Source organism: Mus caroli, chromosome 17 (assembly GCF_900094665.2).
Source record: "Mus caroli chromosome 17, CAROLI_EIJ_v1.1, whole genome shotgun sequence".
NCBI classification, from domain to species: Eukaryota; Metazoa; Chordata; class Mammalia; order Rodentia; family Muridae; genus Mus; species Mus caroli.
The window spans coordinates 8563730-8583636 of NC_034586.1; the positions used below are offsets into that span (position 1 = coordinate 8563730).

Sequence of the window (19907 nt, forward strand, 5' to 3'; positions counted from 1 at the left end):
TATGGCTTGAGTTCGGATGTAGAGAACAAAATTGGCAGGAATCAGTTCTCTTCGCCTGTGGGTATGTGGAAGCAAAGGTCTCCAGACTTGACAGTAAGTGTCTTTATGTGCTTAGCTTCTCACTGGCAAAGAAATCTTTATTTCTTCATCTGGGTTTCATGAAGAACTGTTCTGTGAGAAGCTACTGACTTGTGCTGAAGGACCCTTCCGGTTCTCATATGCCCTGCTGCTGCGGTGCCTGTCTAGTTCTGTATTTTCAGCTGGACCCCTCTCCATGAGTAGCTGCCCAGTCTTCCTGATGGAAGTGTGAACAACCTTGGGCTCTTTCCTCAGTGTTCAAGACTATTAAGTCAGAACTTTCCCCAAAGCTTGAAAGAACAAGATGCAAATCCATGAATTTTGTGAAGAAGCCTAAGAAAGCAACATTAGTTTCCTGTAACTGCACCTTATAAACAGCAGAGGAAATCGTTACGCTGAATGAGGTACCCATGGCTCTCAGTGCTGGCTCGTGTCGTTGGTGTCCGTGCTAGGACTCCATGAGAGCCGTGGACTAGCAACCACTCCCAGTGGGGCTGTCTGGGCTGTGGCTGCAGATGCAGTTTGGCAGGGAGAGCCCCACCCCACCACTGCTCCCACCACCACCACCCAAAAAGTTTACTTGCTTCAGAGCTGAGAGGCTCTAAGAGAGAAGAGGGACTCAGCAAGAGCATGTGACAGCCCGGTCTGGAGTACTCTGCAAAGAAACAGCCCCTCCACGTCTCAGGTCACAGGAGCAGATTCTAGGAGTCCTGTTTTCTCCTGAAACGATCCTTTCAGACATTTGCTTCTGCAGTTTCCTAACCAACACAGCAAGATATATAGTCACACTCAAATAGCAAATATTTAAACCATTTATTGCCATTAAGTTACAGATCTGAGTTACATATGGAAAACACTGATACTTGTTATCACTGGAAATTATGTGTAGACATGTGACCAACTGAGGGTTTGCTATTGTCATTAAAGAAAAAGTCAAGAATTTTGAGTACTTAAGTGCTTGTAGTTATAAAATTTTGTTCCCTTAGATTTTTTATTACACAAATCCCAATAGATAATATACATATTACTACAGATTGCTATAGATAAAACCATCATTCAAAATTATTAAATTAGTTGCATATTTTGAACTACTCTTGATGAAGACAAATAAAGTTTAGCATTGATAAGGCAGCAGAGAGTTGGTTTAGGGACTCTCGGCTATTCAATAATGTTGGCATGGTCATTAAAGATAGCATTCTGTGTTTTCCCCTCAGCATGACTATTCATGCTGACATGATCTGTGGCTGCAGCAGTGGCTGGAGCACTGTCTCTTTCAAGAGCTGGTTCTTGTACCGCTACGCAGATGGCCGCTTACTCATCCTGGAAATAATTGGAGACAATTTCAGTGAGAAACAAAGTCTACCGCCAGTCTCAGAGGCTCTGCATAGCTTTAGAAGACAAGTTTCTTAACATGGTTTTGTAACAGTGGTACAATATGTTTTTTTTTTTTAAATTGAGTTTTTTCACCAATTCCTCAAAACAATACATTAAAATGTGCTTACTCGTAGTTGATAAGTCGTCCTCCCTGAATGAGCTGAGCTACTTCGTTTGTTACATGGCATGCAAACAAAAGCCAGTTCCGAGGTTGTACCTTGTAGGCAAATCTCATGAATGTCAGAGAATAGCAACAGAGGGCTGAAAAACCATCAAAACAAACAACATGACTCTCTAGACTACAGGCCAAAGGAAACAACAGTCAATACATCCAATGCCACAGTGAAGAAGAACCTTCCTTCCCCACCTCTGCACCCCTTAGCAGCCTTAACAGGGCTGAGTTGTATGCAGGAGCTGCCATGTGCAATGCCCCCCGTTCCTTAACGTGTTCTTACCGAAAGTCATCCGTCCACTGATAATCTCTGGAGATTTCTTCATGTCATTGATAGCAGCAATGGGGAGACCCCAGTTGGCAACTGGGCCCCAGAAGTGCTGCAGTAAGGAGAGGGGAAGAAGGGTGGGGAAGTTAGACAGAAACCAGAAACATCTGCATCCCACCACTTTAAATAACACAGACGTGTGAAAGAAATCCTCACCCTCATGTCTTACAGGTCACGGTTGCTCACATTTCCCTGTGAGCCAGTTCTTTTAGGGTGAGCCCAGAGCTAAGAAGGATCAGCTGTTTATTCAAGCTCCTTACTATTTTCCACATTATAAATCAGCAGTCTCTCATTTACCCACTTAGAGAGTTGAAAAATGATACCAACTTCTTACATCATCTATTCTTACATAATTCTAACCTTGTTATAACTGTCTATAATGTTTCTATCTATCAAAATGCTTTTCCCCAAATTTTCATTATTATTAGTAAAATGCAGAGCTAAAATTGGACACCTTTTTCTTTCCTTTTTTTAATTAAGATTTTATTTATTTATTTTATACATATGAATGCTCTACCTGAATACATGCCTGCATGCCAGAAGAGGGCATCAGATCCCATTATAGATGGTTGTGAGCCACCATGTAGTTGCTGGGAAATGAACTCAGCACCACGGGAAGAGCAAACAGTGCTCTAAACACTGAGTCATCTCACAGTCCTCGACACTTTGTCTAAGGAAATAATATATATTTTTAAAGGATACACTTTTAAAGATTGATTAATTTTTTTATTGTTGTTGTTTTCTTTTTCAAGAGCCAGGGTTTCTCTGTGTAGCCCTAGCTGTTCTGCAACTCAGTCTATAAACCAGACTGGTCGCAAACTCAGAAATCCACCTGCCTTGGCCTCTGAAGTGTTGGGATCAAAGGCATGCTACACCAACATGATGTGGCTTGATTTTATTATTTGAGACATGGTCTCATTATGTAGCACTGGATAGTCTAGAACTTAACTATGTAGACTGGGCTAGCGCCAACTCACAGAGATCTCCCTGCTCCTGCTGGGATTAAAGACACACACCACCATGCTTGACTTGAAAGATGTTTTAAAAATTTTGTGCATATGTATTTGTGGGGAGGGGGGAGGGAGTATCTATAGAGCTAAGCACATGTGCCCCGGAGTTCAGAAGAGGGCATCAGACACCCTGGAAACTAGTTATAAGTGGTTGTGGGCTACACACCATGGACACTGGGAACCAAACTCAGGTCCTATGCAAGAATAACACTTGTTTTTAAGTGCTGAGCCATCTCTACAGTCCAAGTAAAGAATTATATTTTAGCCTATACATGAACTTGGAAATCTGCAGCCAGGGTCCCACACACTAAGAAATTAAGACTGTTTGAAAATACTTTTGAAGTAAATATTTTTTTTAAAAAGTAGATAATTATCTGTTCTAAAACTATCCACATCTAAAGTAAACAAAATTAAGCCATTTAATAGCAATGTCTAATTTATTTTCATTTCGGAGGGAAAATGTATTAAACCAGTGGGTTTTTTCAACAGAATTAAAATTGTTTGCATAGACTTTGAACACACTAAATAGACTGTCCTTCACTGGCCTCCCTGCTGCCATAGATTATGATGGATACAGACTGTGAAGTACATTTACAGTCTTAATAATCCTGCAGGAAGTAGGAAAAAGGGCAATACAAGAAAATTAATTTAGGGCTACATTTAGTGTGATATGAAGCTATGCTGAAAGGTAATCTAGCATGCTTAAATTAAACGTAAGTTCTGAGGTTCATGCACAGCAAGCTCTGCCCAACTTCCCTCCTTCCTTTCTCCACTGGTCTATTTCTATCTCTGCTGTTAGTCTTTCCACAACTCCGCACTGTATGCTGGTCTTGATGTCCACTTTACCATGCACAGATGGTGAAGTCTGTAACAAAACCTGTGGAGGTGCTCTAAGGGGGCTTAGCAGCCCTGACTACCCACCACCAGGTATAACCTGACTTATGCCAAAGGAAGGGCAGACAATGGCATAGCTCTCAAGCCACCTGGAAGCCTGAAGGGTTTCTACTTAAATGATGGCAAATTTAAAAATAATAAGTTTTCAATTACATGATTATTTAGTTGGAATTCTGAAAGCTAAGAAACACACAGAGAACTTTTATCATGGAGCTACATTTAAACACACTCCATAAAAACACAAAGGGTGCTAGGTGTGATGGTATGTGCCTCTAAATCCAAGCACTCTGGCACCTACAGCAGAAAGATGGTGAATTCAAGATAATGAGCCAGGTATGGCCATGCACACTTAGTTGTGGCTTTGGGAGGTAGAGGCAAGTGGAGGGGGGATGTCAGTTAGAGGTCCAGACCAGTCAAGACCAACCCTGTCTCAAATGACTGACTGGATAAACAAACAGATAAATAATAAATCAACCTGGTCTACATAGTCAGTCTGTTATCAACAAACACACATGAGGCAGAAACTATTTCAAAAAAGAAAGCTTATAATGCATCCTTTCTTTCTTCCTTCCTTCCTTCCTTCCTTCCTTCCTTCCTTCCTTCCTTCCTTCCTTTCTTTCTTTCTTTCTTTCTTTCTTTCTTTCTTTCTTTCTTTCTTTCTTTCTTTCTTTCCTTTATCAGATTTATTTCATGCATGAGTACTCTATCTGCATGTACAACTGCATGCCAGAAGAGGGTATCCATCGGATCCTAGTTGTAAGGCAACCATGTGGTTGCTGGGAACTGAACTTGGAACCCCTGGAAGAGCAGCCAGTGCTCTTACCCTCTGAGCTATCTCTCCAGCCCTGTAATGCATATTTTCTATATGGTACAAATTTTAATTCTCTCTTCCCTAATCTAAAATGTTTCTGGTCTAGACTGTCAGAGATTGAATCAATTTATAGAAAAATAAGGGTTTTTTGTGATTAGTATTTATCAATTACATGAAAAAATGTTTTTACTTTGGCATTTTCATTGTAGGTATAAAGAGTTGAAACAGAAGCAAGCAGCATGGTATGAGGTCTCTCTCTCTATTTGGAAAGCCATGGGACAAGTTCCCTGCCAGCATGGGACAAGTTCCCTGCCAGCATGGGACAAGTTCCCTGCCAGAAGAACCACTCAGTCTGCTCCTCTCTCTCCGCCTGGCTGCCACGTTCTGAGGTGACTATTGTTAAGGAAGGAGTGCAGGCTCCTTTCTAAACACAGGAGAGTGTGGTCCACAGGGGCAGGGCCCGGAGATGTGCTTCACCTACAGCTTACCATCTACCGTGGGAGTCATCTCTAACTCTATGAAAGCAGAGTCCACAGTGCCCAGAGTGGCTACAATTTTCTTACCGTACTATTTTGTGGAGTCACCAAGGTTCAGACAGAGGAGACATGGAGGGAATAAAACAAAAAGAAAAAGAATCAGATACTTTCAAATGGTTCTGGTTCATTTCAAACTCACATGCATTTAAGTTGTTGTAGTCACAGTTTGTTTCTGTCTGAGGATAAACCAGATGGCCCAGTGGGTAAGGGTGCCCACACCAAGCCTAACAAGCTGCCTTTGATTCCCGAGACCCACATATTCCAAGAAGAGAACTGAATCCCACGTTGCTCTCTGACCTTCTCAAGTGTGCTATGACACATGAACCTCCTCACACTACAGTTTTATAAGGGAATCATATGTAATAACAGGTGAAATCAACTTATCCTATGAAAATATGCTTCATCTTTAGATCTGAGCTGCCTAAAAAATACAAAGTGAATAAACACTTGGGATAAATATGTAATTAATTTTTCTGCAAGTCATCTTAAGTAAAGAGCAGAGTTCAGGATGCACATCTATAATTTTAGCACTCGGGAGGTTCCAGCAGGAGGATTGTCAGTTAGAGATTATTTAAGGATACAAAGCAAGTTTGAGACTTTAACTATATAGTGAGACCTGGAGTGAGAATGTGTGTGAGGGATACAAATTCTTAAAGTTATCCTAGTATGTAAGCAACACTTTAATATGAACATGTCATTGCTAAAATTACCAATTAGTTATTTACATACTTTTGTACTCATTATTTGAAGCTAGTGTGGTTCACACTTAATGAACATCTCAGTTTGGACTTGCCACCGTTCACGTGCAGGCCAGTGTGTCAGCACAGCCTTGGAGACACTGCTGAACTTTAACAGGAATGAACGTTCACTGTCACATAAAGTTAGTCTCATCAAAGGTCTATTTTTCTTACAACTGAAATACCTAAAATGGCACCTGGTGTGCAAAGTAATTATTAAATCAATCAGTGGATGCATGAAGCAATAGTGATATTTCCTGAATGTTGAATTTTCCTATCTTTAAAAAATAAACACAAAACCCATTTATTTTATTTTATTTTCTGAGAGACCAGGTTTCTCTTTGTAACTCTGGCTGTTCTAGAACTTGCACTATAGACCAGGCTGGCCTCCAACTCAGAGATTTGCCTGCCTCTGCCTCCTGAGTGCTGGGATTAAAGGTATGCGCCACCACCACCTGCCTTAAAAAAAAATGAAAACAAAAGTTTTGTAGGGCTAAAGGAGAGGTCACTTAGTTAGGAACATCTACTGCTTTTACAGAGGACCTAGGTTCAGTTCCCAGTATCGAGATGCAGGCTTACAACTATCTATAACTCCAGTTCCAAAGGATCCTATGCCTTCTTGTGGTCTCATGTGGGCACCTGCGTGCAGGTGGTACAAAGATCTACTTATGAAGGCTCACAACTATACACATAAACAAAACAAAACAAAATCTGAAAAGTGAGGGCTAGAGAGATGGCTCAGCTATTCTTCTAGAAAGCAGAGTTTGTTTGGGCAGCTCATAACTAACTCTCTGTAGTTCTAGTTCCAGGTAATCTAATATTCTTCTGGACTCTACAGGCACCCGCACATTTAGTATACACTCTTTCAGGTCCATATATAACAAAACAATTTAAAGAGTATAGGCTAATGTTCCATGCTTTAGGCACATTTACTTTGTGGGTTTGGTTTTTGTTTTTGTTTTTTGGTGGTTTTTCGAGACAGGATTTCTTTTTTTTTTTTTTTAATATTTTTTATTACATATTTTCCTCAATTACATTTCCAATGCTATCCCAAGAGTCCCCCATACCGCCCCCCACTTCCCTACCCACCCATTCCCATTCTTTTGGCCCTGGCATTCCCCTATATTGGGGCATATAAAGTTTGCAAGTCCAATGGGCCTCTCTTTCCAGTGATGGCCGACTAGGCCATCTTTCGATACATATGCAGCTAGAGACAAGAGCTCCGGGGTTCTGGTTAGTACATCATGTTGTTCCAACAATAGGGTTGCAGATCCCTTTAGCTCCTTGGGTACTTTCTCTAGCTTCTCCATTGGGAGCCCTGTGATACATCCAATAGCTGACTGTGAGCATCCACTCCTGTGTTTGCTAGGCCCCNGCATAGTNTCACAAGAGACAGCTATATNTGGGTCCTTTCAGCAAAATCTTGCTAGTGTATGCAATGGTGTCAGCGTTTGGAAGCTGATTATGGGATGGATCCCTGGATACGGCAGTCTCTAGATGGTCCATCCTTTCATCACAGCTCCAAACTTTGTCTCTGTAAGAGACAGGATTTCTTTGTGTAGTCCTGGCTGTCCTGGAACTCACTTTGTAGACAAGGCTGACCTCAAACTCAGAAATCCACCTGTCTCTGCCTCCCAAGTGCTAGGATTAAAGGCGTGCGACACCACGCCCGGCTTATATATGCTTTGTGTTTTATCTATATAAAAAACATATTTGTGCTTCCTGCCATTATGTAACAGTGCATGCTCCAAACAAGGATAAATTTATAAGTAACATACAGATTACAACTTGACATTTGTGGTATAGTGGCAAGCATGGCTAGTTTCTTCCTAACTATACAACTTACAGCAGTAATGAAAATCAAGTGGAAAATATGTTTGATTTTCCCTTTATTTGATTATCTGCTTTCCTTCACTGGAATATGAAAAAAAAAACTGCATTGCTTTCTTGAGTTGACACAGTGAACTCCAACTGCCATTGATGAGAAATTGTTCTCTGGATTTGGACGCTCTATCAGACAAGGTCATCAGTCGTTCTTCTGCCCTCTGCCTTTTCTTCCTTCTTTTGCCCGACTCCTAAGCCCTTTCCTGCCTCTGTAATTTTGCCTTTGCCAGAATGTCACCCAACTGGAATCCACCCTAGTTTGTTTTCTGTTGCTATGACAAAGAGCATAGCCAGAAACAACTTGGAGAGGAGTTTATTCCATATTATGGCCTACAATCCAGCATGAAGGGAAGTCAGAGCAAACCTCTGACAGGAACCTGGAGGCAGAAACTGAAGCAGAACCACAGGAACACTGGTTACTGGCTGCCCTCCATGGCTTGCTCATTTCTTACACAACCTAGGACCATGTGCCCAGGAGTGGCACTGCCCACAGTGGCCTGAGCCCTCCTGTATCAACCAGTAACTTACAGCTCCAAAAGTCCGACCAAAGATGTAGCATGAAGCACTTTATTCCATATGGCTGAACAGGAGGAACAGGGGGCCTAGCATTCTAAGAGCTTGAAGGTTCTATTGGCAAAGGAATAAAGGCAGGGACAAGGTGTATGCATAGCAATCACAGGTGTTCAGTTGTGTTCTGGTTGATCATTTTCTCTGGTCTGGTTCTATGTGGTCTTGCTGTGGAAAATAACTGTGGCATGGGGGTGGTGGTGGTGGTGATGTTTAGCTCTGGCCATGAAGTAATTTCTCTCACTTGAGGGGCAGCCTCAGTTCCACCATTGGGTGAGCTGTTGACAAGTCTCATTTTTGAAGTTCCTGGATTTTTGAAAATATCTTAGTTATCCTGATCTTGGTGTCCTCAAACTTCACAGGGGAAGAAGAAAGATCAGGTCACTTTAGGATAAATCGGCTCAGTATTACCAGTTTTAGACTGACACTCCCTGAATAATTAACATGTTTACTTGCAGAGCTGGGCAGGAATCTGACCTCAGGTTTAAGACAGCAAAGAGGATGCATGCAAAACTGTGTGTGCATATTTATGTGCACATATGTGCAAGACAGAAGACAACCTCAACTGTCATTCCTGAGGTGCTCTCCTCCCATCTTGGTCTCTGTTTGTTTGTTTGTTTGTTTGTTTGCATTGGCATGGAGATTGCAAAGTAGACTAGGCACACTGGCCAGCAAACCCCAGAAATCTGCCTGTCTCCACTGCCCCAGTGTTGCAGTTACAGGGGTCCAGGCCAATCCCCTCTTTTGAGATATTTTCTCCATCAGTTCCCTCCTCTAGCTTCTCATAAGATAAGGTAAAAACTGCTTTTAATTGCAGGATATCTGCAATTATGTGGTATCTGTTAAAACATTTAGCCCATTTCAATTTAGTTGTCTTAGGAACTCCATATCTAACAGTCTTTTATTAGTCATCTTTTTCAAATACGTTTTTAGTTCTGTGGCTTCTATTTTCTATTTCACATAGGGGATTTTTAAAAATTGTCTTCTGCCGGGCGTGGTGGCGCACGCCTTTAATCCCAGCACTCGGGAGGCAGAGGCAGGCGGATTTCTGAGTTCGAGGCCAGCCTGGTCTACAAAGTGAGTTCCAGGACAGCCAGGGCTATACAGAGAAACCCTGTCTCGAAAAACCAAAAAAAAAAAAAAAAATAAATAAATAAAAAAAATAAAAAATAAAAATTGTCTTCTGAGACAAAGTCTCCTCGTGTAGCCCAGGCTCACCTGGGGTTCTCAGCATCCTGAGTATGGCATTTACAGGCATGAGCCACACGTCCAGCTGAACATTTGAGTCTAATGAAGGCTGCTCCACCCGTTCTTTCATTCATGGATGATGCCTTTGGCATTCTATCTAAAAAGTCACTGCAAAACCCAGATACTTGAGATTTTCTCCCATATTCTATAGTTTGCACTTCATGTTTTAATCTATAAATGTAAATTGAGTAAATTTTTGTTAAAGACATAGGCTATGCCTAAATGTTTTGTTTAACGTGGATGGCCAGTCGCTCAATGCCATTGTTGACGGTTATCCTTGGCCGATGTTCAGTTGACAGCACTTATGTGTGTTTACTTATGACCCGTCTGTTCTGTACCACTGATCTGTTTGTCTACTCCAGTGCTAGGAGCACAGGCTTCATTACTGTAGCTTTACAGTAAACTGCAAAACTGGATACTGTCAGCCTTCCAACCTTGTTCTTCCACAATGCTGTACTGAATATATCGAGTCTTCTACTCTCCATATGTCTATCTTATCAATTTACTCTTATCTTTTTTTGTGTTTGTGTTGCTGGGCATCAAATTCTATATTAAGCCCAGAATCCATTTACTGATAGCTGCAAATTAAATTTTGCTGGCATTTTGACTGGTACTGCACTGATTCTCTAAGTTAAGCTAGGAAGAATGGTCATCTTGAAAATACAGTCTTTCTATTCCTGGACATAGAGTAGCTCCTCTCCATTTGGTACCTTTAATATCTTTTACAGGTTTTTTTGTTTTTTGTTTTTTTAAGATAGCTCTTACATACCATTTTGCTAGATTTTTATCTACATCTATTTCATTTAGGGACAGGTATGTAGCTTAGTGGTAGAATGCATGTGTAACATGCGCAAGGCCCTGGATTCATCAGACTCCAGCCTTTGAATGTGATAATGTAAATGGCACTGTATTTTAATTTCAAATTGCATTTACTAGTTGAAAGTATGGAGGAAAGCAATTGACCCAGGACCTTACTAATATCATTTGTTGCATAAAATCTTCGGTCCTTTTGGATTGTTAACATAGACATATCATCTTTAAGTTTTGCTGCTTTCTTCTAGTATGTATGGCTATCTTTTTTTAAAACTGAATTAGTCAGATCTTATATGATGTGAAAAAAATAGTGCTAGGGAATATCTCTACACATTCCCTTTGAGTCCATCTATCTTGTAACAAGTCACCAACTGCCCATTACTATTCATTCCACACTGAGAACCACAGTAAACACTACTAACTTAATCAAGAGCTGATTCTATTGTTCAGTTAGAAGTTTGATGACGTAGAATGATAAAGGACAACAACCATGGAAGAAGCTTGTGTCTCAATTAAATCACATTAGTGATTAGCTGGCTTAAGGGATTTCCTAAGCTTATTTTATTTCCTAATGCCGGATGAGCCCAGGCTGGGTGTGGCAGCACACACTATACCCAGCACTTGGGTGCTCTCTGTGAGTTCAAGGTCATCTTGATCTGTAGAGCAAATTCCAGGCCCACTGTGGCCACACAATGAGAATTTGTCTCATCCCCACCCAGTCTCTACCTCCCCAAAAGGTACTCCAGAAGTACCCAACCCTGCAAGTCTTTCAAACCATTCTGTGCTTCATTCTTCTGCACATCAGTCCTAAGCCAACAACTCCGTTTTGGCCTTGAACAAGTTGAGCGTTGAAAAGACCTCAGGTTTTCTAATTGGTCTAAATATCATCTAATTGGTCATGTGGCAGGAAAAGTGCTAGGTTACCCCCAACTCTAATATTCCATGTTTAGGAAGCACTCCTTTTAGAGAGAGAGAGAGAGAGAGAGAGAGAGAGACAGACAGACAGACAGAGAAAGGAGAATATGTGTGTGTGTGTGTGTGTGTGTGTGTGTGTGTGTGTGTGTGTACGTACAGTCAGTTACCTCTGCTCTAAATATAAACTTTCTGTCGGTAAGGTACATAAGGAAATAGGTTTGGTTTTTTTTGTTTTGTTTTTGGTTTTTCAAGACAGGGTTTCTCTGTATAGCCCTGGCTGTCCTGGAACTCACTTTGTAGACCAGGCTGGCCTTGAACTCAGAAATCCGCCTGCCTCTGCCTCCCAAGTGCTGGGATTAAAGGCGTGTGCCACCACCGCCCAACAGGAAATAGTTTTTTTAAAGAAGACTTTGAAAAGCCAGATGTGGTGGTGTACACCTTTAATCCCAGCACTCAGGAGGCAGAGGCAGAGGCAGGAAGATCTTTGTGAATTCAAGCCCAGCCTGGTCTAGTAAGTTCCAAGACACGCAGAGATATGTAGAGATCCTGTCTCAAAAACAAAACAGGGCTGGAGCGATGGTTCAGTGGTTAAGAGCACTGACTGCTCTGCCAAAGGTTCTGAGTTCAATTCCCAGCAACCACATGGTGCTTTACAACCATCTGTAATGGGATCCGATGCCCTCTTCTAGTGTGTCTGAAGACAGCTTCATTGTACTCATATACATAAGAAAAATAAATCTTTAAAACAAAACACCCAAAAGTAAAACTAAGAAAGTGGTTGGAGTCAGGCAGTGGTGGCGCACGCCTTTAGCCCCAGCAACTTGGGAGTCAGAGGCAGGAGAATTTCTGAGTTCGAGGCCAGCCTGGTCTACAAAGTGTGAGTTCCAGGAAAGCCAGGGCTACACAGAGAAACCCTGTCTTGAAAAAGAAAGGGGGGGGGGGTTTGGAGAGGTGGCTCAGCAAGTAATGGCGCTACTGTTCTTACAAAAGACCTGGTTTTCATTGCCAGACCTACATGAGGGCTCTCAACTGTCTGCATGCTTGTTCCAGGATGCCTGATCTGACCTCCATAGGTACATATACTCAGGTTCACATCAAATACATAAAATTTAAAAAAAGGTACATATACTCAGGTTCACATCAAATACATAAAATTAAAAAAAAAAAAAGAGTTGAGGGCTGAGGGTATAACTTTGTAGGCCTTTTAAGGCACAGGACCTGAGTTTGAGACTCAATATTAAACAAAAAAAAACGGGGGGGGGGACTATTAAGAAAACAGACCTAGAAATCTAGAAAGTTCTTGATCCGAAAGTCTTATCAAAAACCAAGTGCAGCAGCATGGTGCTCTGGGGGTTGAAGGTGTTCAACTAATTGAGCCCAAGCATGAAGGCAGGTCTCAGGGAAACAGAAGCAACTCGCAAAGGAAAAGACAGTAATCAAGATGGTGAAGACTGATGAGTAAGACAGTTGTAGAAACTCAAGGCACTAAGTATTTACTATTAACTACAGTAGACTGGCTGGCCTTGAACTCAAGAGATCCTCCAGCTTGTCTCCCTGGTGCTGGGATTAAAGGCGTATGCCACCACTGGCAGGCTTGGTATTGACTACTGAAAAAAAGCAGCCCTCCACTATCTAACTTTAAAATCACCAGAAAATAAAACTATGCTTGGAAATATTGTAATCGGTTTCTAAATTTTGTGAGATCCTTAAAATAGAATCAGGCACCAGGAAATTATAACTGAAAATGAATTCTGGAAAGTGCTTTTTCAACCTCTCAATGTCAAGCCCTCGGGACACACACCTTGCAAGTAAATGCCTCTTCTCAGACGCACTGCGTGGCTGCGACACATGACCGTCCGGTCCCCCTCCCCCAAGCACCGTCAAACGGAAAAACAAAACAAAACAACAACAACAAAACGACCTCTGTGCTGCAAATTCTAGCTCCCATTACCCGGATCCCGGCACATTCCAGCACCGCTCCCGCCAAGTCCCGGGCCGGGAGACGAGGAGGGGGATGGTAGCACCCAGTGTCCCCACGTCAACCCACGCAAGGGCATCCTGCCTGCCTGCCCAGGAGCGGTGTTCGCCCGGTCGGTCACGAGCCGAAGCGGCGTCCCTGCAGTCACACCGCGTCTTTCAGTCAAGGACTGGAGCTCTGTTCCCCGTCACCAGCCATTCCCTAGGTCGTCCTGCCCGGGAGCGCTGTCCCCTCGGGCATGGGTGGGAGAGGCGTCCCCTCCGGCACAGGTTGGGGCGGGAATCCCCAGTCGCACCATGTCTTTCAGTTCGCGGGGCTGGAGCTGTTCCCTGTCACCTGCCATTCCCTAGGTCGCCTTAACCAAGAGCGCTGTACCCTCAGTAACCTGCGGTCCCTTAGGTCACGGGTGGGAGCTGCGTCCACTGAGTCCTGCTGTCCCTTCGGGCACGGGTGTGAGCGCTGTCCCTTTCGCCCTCCTAGTCACAGGTAGGAGCGCCATCCCCTCGGTCACTTGCTGTACCCTCGGGAGCGCCGTCCCCTCGGGCACCGGTAGGAGCGCGTTCCACCCGTGCGCCGCTCTCCCACCTCGGCACGGCGCCGCAGGGTTTTCCCCGCAGCGGGCCGCTCCCCCACGGCCTACCATGACGCTCACCTCATGAGATAGTCCCGGAAGTCCTTGCTCCGGACATAGTCCGCCGCTTTGCGCACCAGCGCTCCAGCCATGGCCGTGCAGTTGGCGGTGAAGCCGCTACCTAGACAGATGACACCGCTGTCGACTCGGCTGAGGCCCTCGGCGCTCTCACCCCAGCGCCCGCCTCACGACACTCGGAGAAGCCTTACGACCGCTCGGCGCTCCACCAATGAGAACGCGCTAGACCGCAGAGCGCGTCCGGGATTGGCTGCCGCGGTCGACACACCCCCCGCCTGCCCTCGGGGCGGTGCGCTCCGCGGGGCTGCCGTCGTAAAAGGGCCCGGCGGCCAGGACGGCTGGCGGTTGCCAGGGGCTGCGAGGGTGACACTCCTCTGCCTGGGGGTCCTGGGCAGGCTTCCGGGGTCTCAGCGGGGTGTGGTGGGCAGGTCGGGCTCCTGTCACCCCTCGCTTGTCCCTTTGCCCCGCGGGCGGCTGCACAGAGACGGTGAGATCCTGCAAACCGGCGGCGACCGGCTTGGGATGGAGTCACCGAGTGCAGAGGAGGGAGGCAGTTATAAATAGCTAAGAGCCTCAGTCTCCAGAAGTGTGGCTGCCCACGTGTGAAAAGCACAGGTTACGTAAGTCCCCGGAGCGTGCATACTGCAGCTTTAGCCTGTACACCCGCAAAGGCTCAGGGCCACGCCCCAGACATGGCGGGGGGCCAGAATGCAGAGACCGTTGAGCCGGAGGTAATGAGAAGGGCCTGGCTACATTTCCTGTCACCACTACCACTACTGAGGAGAGGAAAGGTGACAGAATCCCCTCCGCTGTAAACCGGATCGCGTGAAGAACACAACTGCCTTCAGGCCGCTCGCAGCCACACCCCAGTAGGCCACACCGCGCTAAGGGACGCTAAGGCCGGTCCCCTGAGTTCGTGCCAGTGTCAGTCTTTGTTTACCAAAAGGAGGCTGAAGAGGACCATCCCCTTATAGGGAAGGGTCTGCAGGGCCCGGACTGCAGCGCTCTTGCCAGGTTTGCTCCGGAAGCCCTGGCTGTGTTCCATCTCCAGCACTGCCGTAAACCAGGCGGGGTGGTGGGAAGTTCAAGGTCACCACTGAGTCCTTGGGGTAGGGCTTGGGGCGAAAGTTATTAAACGAATGGTAATCTTCTGTGGGTTTCCCCTTCTACGTATAGTAAATATGTGCAGCTTTTCTCAGATTTAACTTTTGCCGGTTTATTCTAACAACCTTCTTAGAGTAGAGGGGACTCTCTTCCTTACCAAAACCGAACCTGAAGCTGGCCTTGGTGGCAAATGACTTTGATCCCAGCAAGGAAGAGGCAGAGACAGAGGCAGGAGGATTTGAGTTCAAGGCCAGCCGTGTCTATATAACTAGTTCTTTAGCCCTGGCTACTCAGATAAACCCTGTCTCAAACAAAATTTAAAAAACGAAACACAAAAAACAAGGCCAGGCAAAAAACAAACACACACACAAACAGCAACAACAACAACAAAAGCACAATTTGGGGATTATACCTCAAATCAAGGAAAATTGAGTAATTTAGAATGCCACTGGGGAATATGAAGTCTGGAATGCACTGGCAGAAATGGATAAAGGAAGTTAAACCAAGCACTCAAGGGAATGTATAAGTATTATAATGGACATTCCCTTTGGCCAGCAATTCCCTTTCTAGAGCTGTCCCTGGAAAGGCTAGTTTGTGGAGCTTATTTTAATATGGAAACAATCCTCAAGGCGTTCCAGCGTGTGTCATAGTGTGTAACTTAGCAGGTGAGAGAGAAAAGAGGACCCATTCAAGGCTGGCCTGGGCTACATGACATCCTGTCATAAAAAACTACAAATTAGTAATAAACCAGGCCTGGTAGTGTACACTTTTATCCTAACAGGTGGGAGGCAGAGACAGGTAAACCTCTTATGAGTTCTGAGGCCAGTTTGGTTTAGATAGCGAGTAGGCAAGAAAGCAAGTTATTTATGTCCTAGTGCTAAGTGATTATAGTATTTATTTGCAGGAAAAAAATGTGTGGACTATTGTATAAAGTATGCTACTCATTTGTGCTCAGGGATGTCTTTGTGTGCAAAGATATTGGGACAACACTGACAGTGGCTACCCCTAAGTGTAACGGAAGGGACATGAGATGGAGGAAAGTAATTTTTGTTTTTACTGTGTAGCCCTGGCTGGCCTGGAACTTGTGACATCCTCTGTTAAAAGGATGTTTCACTGTAATCTAGGCATGGAGGTCAACCCCTCTAATCCCAGAACTCAGGAAGCAGATCTCTGAGCTTGAGGTCAGCCTGGTCTACCTAGAGTGTTCTAGGACAGCTAGAGCTTCATATCAGTCAATCAATCAATCGATCAATCAATGTTTCATTATATGGATAGACTAATGCTTCTGAGTGGTTTCTAGATCTAGAAACATTTGAGAGACTAAGGTGCAAGGATGGAAGTCAGTTCACACTGGGTCAGACACAGTGGGGAAAGTCTAGGAAGCTTTATGTCTGCGTAATGATACCCACTGCGACCAAAAGAAAGTTCTGCAGTAGCCTGTGCCTACATGTGTCAATACCCTGGTTAAAGCATGAGTGAAGGTACCAATTGTGGGTGGAAAGAGATGTTCCCAGAGCCATGTGGGCTATTGACCCTAGGAGGTCCTAGATATTCCAAAACTGAGAAAGGCTATTGCCACTGCTGCTGGTTGCTTGCCTGTCCCAAGCTATCGTTCTCGCCGGCAAGAACACACTCGGACAACCGGATTCTTCTGCAGGAAAAAGCTTTATTGCTTCTTCAGGAGGGAAGACCCCGACCCCGGAAAATGGCGTTGCTTATATAGCCCTCAGCCATGGCATTTCAGCACCTGATGTGGCGTGTCAGCTCCTGATTTGTTGCTCTCCCATCACCCCATTACTACGCCCCGAGATAGGCAGTGACTAGGCGTGAGTTTACTCTCGCACCTGCATACAAGGCTTGTTTAATAGTTAGGCACAGCGGAGGCCGGCACCACCTTATAATGGCGATTGCTCGCGGCACGGCTCTCCACACTTGCCAAAGTCAGATACTAATGCCCAGTTTCTGAAGATGCCATGTACTTTGGTTGTAAGACTTACTTGGAGACATAAAGCTGGAACTGAACTAGAAGTGTTCCCTGTCTGCTGACTAGCGTTTAGAGTGCTGGAAGGTGTCTGAAGACTGCTGGGGAGAGTTGTGGTCCAAAGTTCTACTCAGCTGTGGACCCTGCATGCTACACTATGAAAGTGCCAGGCAAGATAGGGCAGGCAATAGTGGCATGAAGTTTCATGGTGCAACCAACTTTCTGACTGGTGTTAAGGTTGTGTCTCGGGGGGAATTCATGCCTAGTGCTGTAAGCTCACACAAAACCAAATGGCTGGGAGTCAGAGTGTGCAAGATCGCTTTATGTCATCTTGACACAAGCTGAAGTCTGAGAAGGGAACATCAACGAAGAAAATGGCTTCTTAAGGTTGGGCTGTAGGCACACCTGCAGGGCATTTTCTTAAGTGGTTATTGATGGTGGACCATTGTGGGTGGCGCCATCCCTAGGCTTGTTGTCCTGGGTTTTGTAAGAAACCAGGCTGAGCAAGCCATGCTGAGCAAACCAGCAAGCAGCACCCCATCCAGGGCCTCTGCATCAGCTCCTGCCTCCAGGCTCCTTGTAGAAATTATTTAATCTCAGTCAGGGACTTCTACCCCGCCTTTGGTCATTCCGTTCCTGCAACAATTCCACACTACTTTTATTATTATAATAAGCATTAATCAGCACTAGAGCTGCGCAGATATTGACTCTCTAAGCTATTAGAATTTATTTCCCCATTAATATCCTGGAATTATACCATGTTTCATCTGGGCTGCTCTTAACTGCAATTGGCCAACCCTTCTTTATGACTCACCTCACTCATGGTGTCTTCCCTCTCTCCCCGTCATGTTTCTCCTCAGACCCAAACTCAGGAACTCCAAGCCCTTGCCTATCTCAATTCTGCCCAGCTCTATGGTGTAGGCATCTTTATTCACCAATCAGGGATAACTTAGAGGCCAAGGTCACTTGGGTCTTTAAGGGAATTCTCTCTCCTTGTGGGTAACCGGGCCTTAGAGGCCAGTATTTAGTATTACAATACATAGCAAAAGACCAAACCTCATCAGCTCCTGTTTGAGTTCCTTTACAACCTGTCCTGCTGTTTTATCACAGCTGTGTCTGCTTGCACGACAGCATCACTAGTGGGCCTGCTGGCTGATGGGGAGGATGGGGTAAAGAGGGTCGCTGGAGCCTCACCGGCAACTTCAACTACTCCTTCCTGTACCTTGCAGCCATTTGTTCACCATTCTGCCTTAACTGAACCTGTTCTCCAGGCCTCAGGGTGTGGGGCGGGGGCGGGGTTAGACTACACAGGCTGGAGAAAGGTAAGTGAAGGAGGGCCCCATCTATGCCTCCGTGAGGAAGCCATCATCCACTGACACTGTTTTTGGGTCTCCCACACTCACCCATGCTCTCTAAGCCCAACAAACTCATTGGTTCCCCAGGTTGGACTCCAGTGGGATTATACGTGTATTGTCTTTGTGGTCTTATACGGAGAAGTAGAGCTAGTTTATGTCTTCCCCAGGGAAGCAATTCTAAAACCCTGGCACTGACCTAACTTCCTTCTAACTGGGTCTCACCCCTTAAAGATTCTACTAACCCCCTAGCAGAAAGTTGGGGTCCAAGCTCTCTACACATGGACCTCTGGGACCTTCTTGATCCGTGTGTAGGATTGCATTAAAGAATAGAAGACAAACGTTAGTGACATTAAGGACAGAAGACACATTTGAGAATGAATGTTGTTGACAGGTGTCGATAGAACCACATGTGTTTTCTCCAACCTGTGAAAGGACATGAACATACAATATTCCAAACCTATGATAACACCTGCCCCATGGTGTGATGGGATCGCCTAGGAAGCAAAGGTCCTTGGTTAGTAGTAGTGTTGTTGAGACAGGGTCTCAGGCTGACATCCAGCTATGTAAGCTAGGACGACCTTGGGTTTCTGAGTCTGCTGTCTTTATCTCCTAAATACTGACCCACAGCCATGCCCCACCACACCTAGTTATGCAGTGCTGCAGAATAAACCCAGGAAGTTTGCCTATGCCTAGCAAGCACCCTACCTACTAAGTAACCCGAGCTGGGCCTCTGTCACTGGTGATGTGAAGAGCTCCTGTGTGCTCACCAGCATCATTCATACTTTTTCCCCATCATGATAACTCAGAACATGGCTGTAACCAAATGTCATGGCTTCTTAAGTAAAACTAAACTTCTCTCATAGGACTGGCAGCTGCTGGGCTTGAACCCAGGACCCTGTGCACGCTAAATGTATACTCTGTCATACGCTGCAACCCAACCTCAGACTCTCAGTATATGTATCTGCTGTTTAATGACGAGATCAGGACACCTGGCTAGTCTGTCACCTCAAGCACTCATCAGCTCTTTGTGTCAGAGCCTGAAAACATTTTCCCATGTCATTAAAAATGTTTTTATCCAGGTATCATGGTGCATCCCAGTACTGGGAGTGCAGAATCAGACAGAGCTCTAAAACTGAGGTCAGTCTGGGCTATATAACTTTGGACCAGTCAGGGTTACATAATAGATCCTGTCTCAGAAAGTGAACTTTGCATCGTGCTAGGATAGTCCTTAGGGCCTTTGTCATTGCTATGTCCTGTGTTCATGCTTCAAAAGGAACGTAACTGTGAAATGACCTGTGTCCTCTTTGCTTCTGCTTTCTTCAGCTCTTCTATCTCTGCTACAAACCATCTGCTTAGCCCATTAGAACACTTAATTCCATACACTAGCAAGATTTTGCTGAAAGGACCCAAATATAGCTGTCTCTTGTGAGACGATGCCGGGGCCTAGCAAACACAGGAGTGGATGTTCACAGT

The 19907-nt window shown here is 44.8% G+C and overlaps 1 protein-coding gene and 1 long non-coding RNA gene across 4 annotated transcripts in view; one reads left to right on the top strand and one right to left on the bottom strand.

Moving 5' to 3' along the window:
• Window positions 1-872: 872 nt before the first annotated feature.
• Window positions 873-14181, bottom strand: Mpc1 (mitochondrial pyruvate carrier 1). 3 transcript variants are annotated; one of them, XM_029471254.1, is made up of 6 exons: window positions 13319-13439; window positions 9610-9763; window positions 5231-5234; window positions 1908-2004; window positions 1581-1713; window positions 873-1398 (listed from the first exon to the last, which is right to left on the bottom strand). In XM_029471254.1, exons 1-6 carry the CDS (start codon window positions 13422-13424, stop codon window positions 1374-1376), a joined length of 519 nt encoding a protein of 172 aa, XP_029327114.1. In that variant the 5' UTR covers window positions 13425-13439; the 3' UTR covers window positions 873-1373. The 3 variants fall into 3 exon arrangements, with proteins under 3 accessions (XP_029327114.1, XP_029327113.1, XP_021005385.1); XM_029471253.1 differs by lacking the exons at window positions 9610-9763; window positions 13319-13439 and adding an exon at window positions 13998-14181 and having other exon boundaries at window positions 5156-5234; XM_021149726.2 differs by lacking the exons at window positions 9610-9763; window positions 13319-13439 and adding an exon at window positions 13998-14178.
• A 133-nt stretch (window positions 14182-14314) lies between these two features.
• Window positions 14315-19907, top strand: part of LOC115029730 — a 24256-nt gene continuing 18663 nt past the window's right edge. The window contains exon 1 of the long non-coding RNA XR_003835283.1: window positions 14315-15008. This is a non-coding gene — a long non-coding RNA (uncharacterized LOC115029730). The remainder of the gene's footprint in view (window positions 15009-19907) is intronic.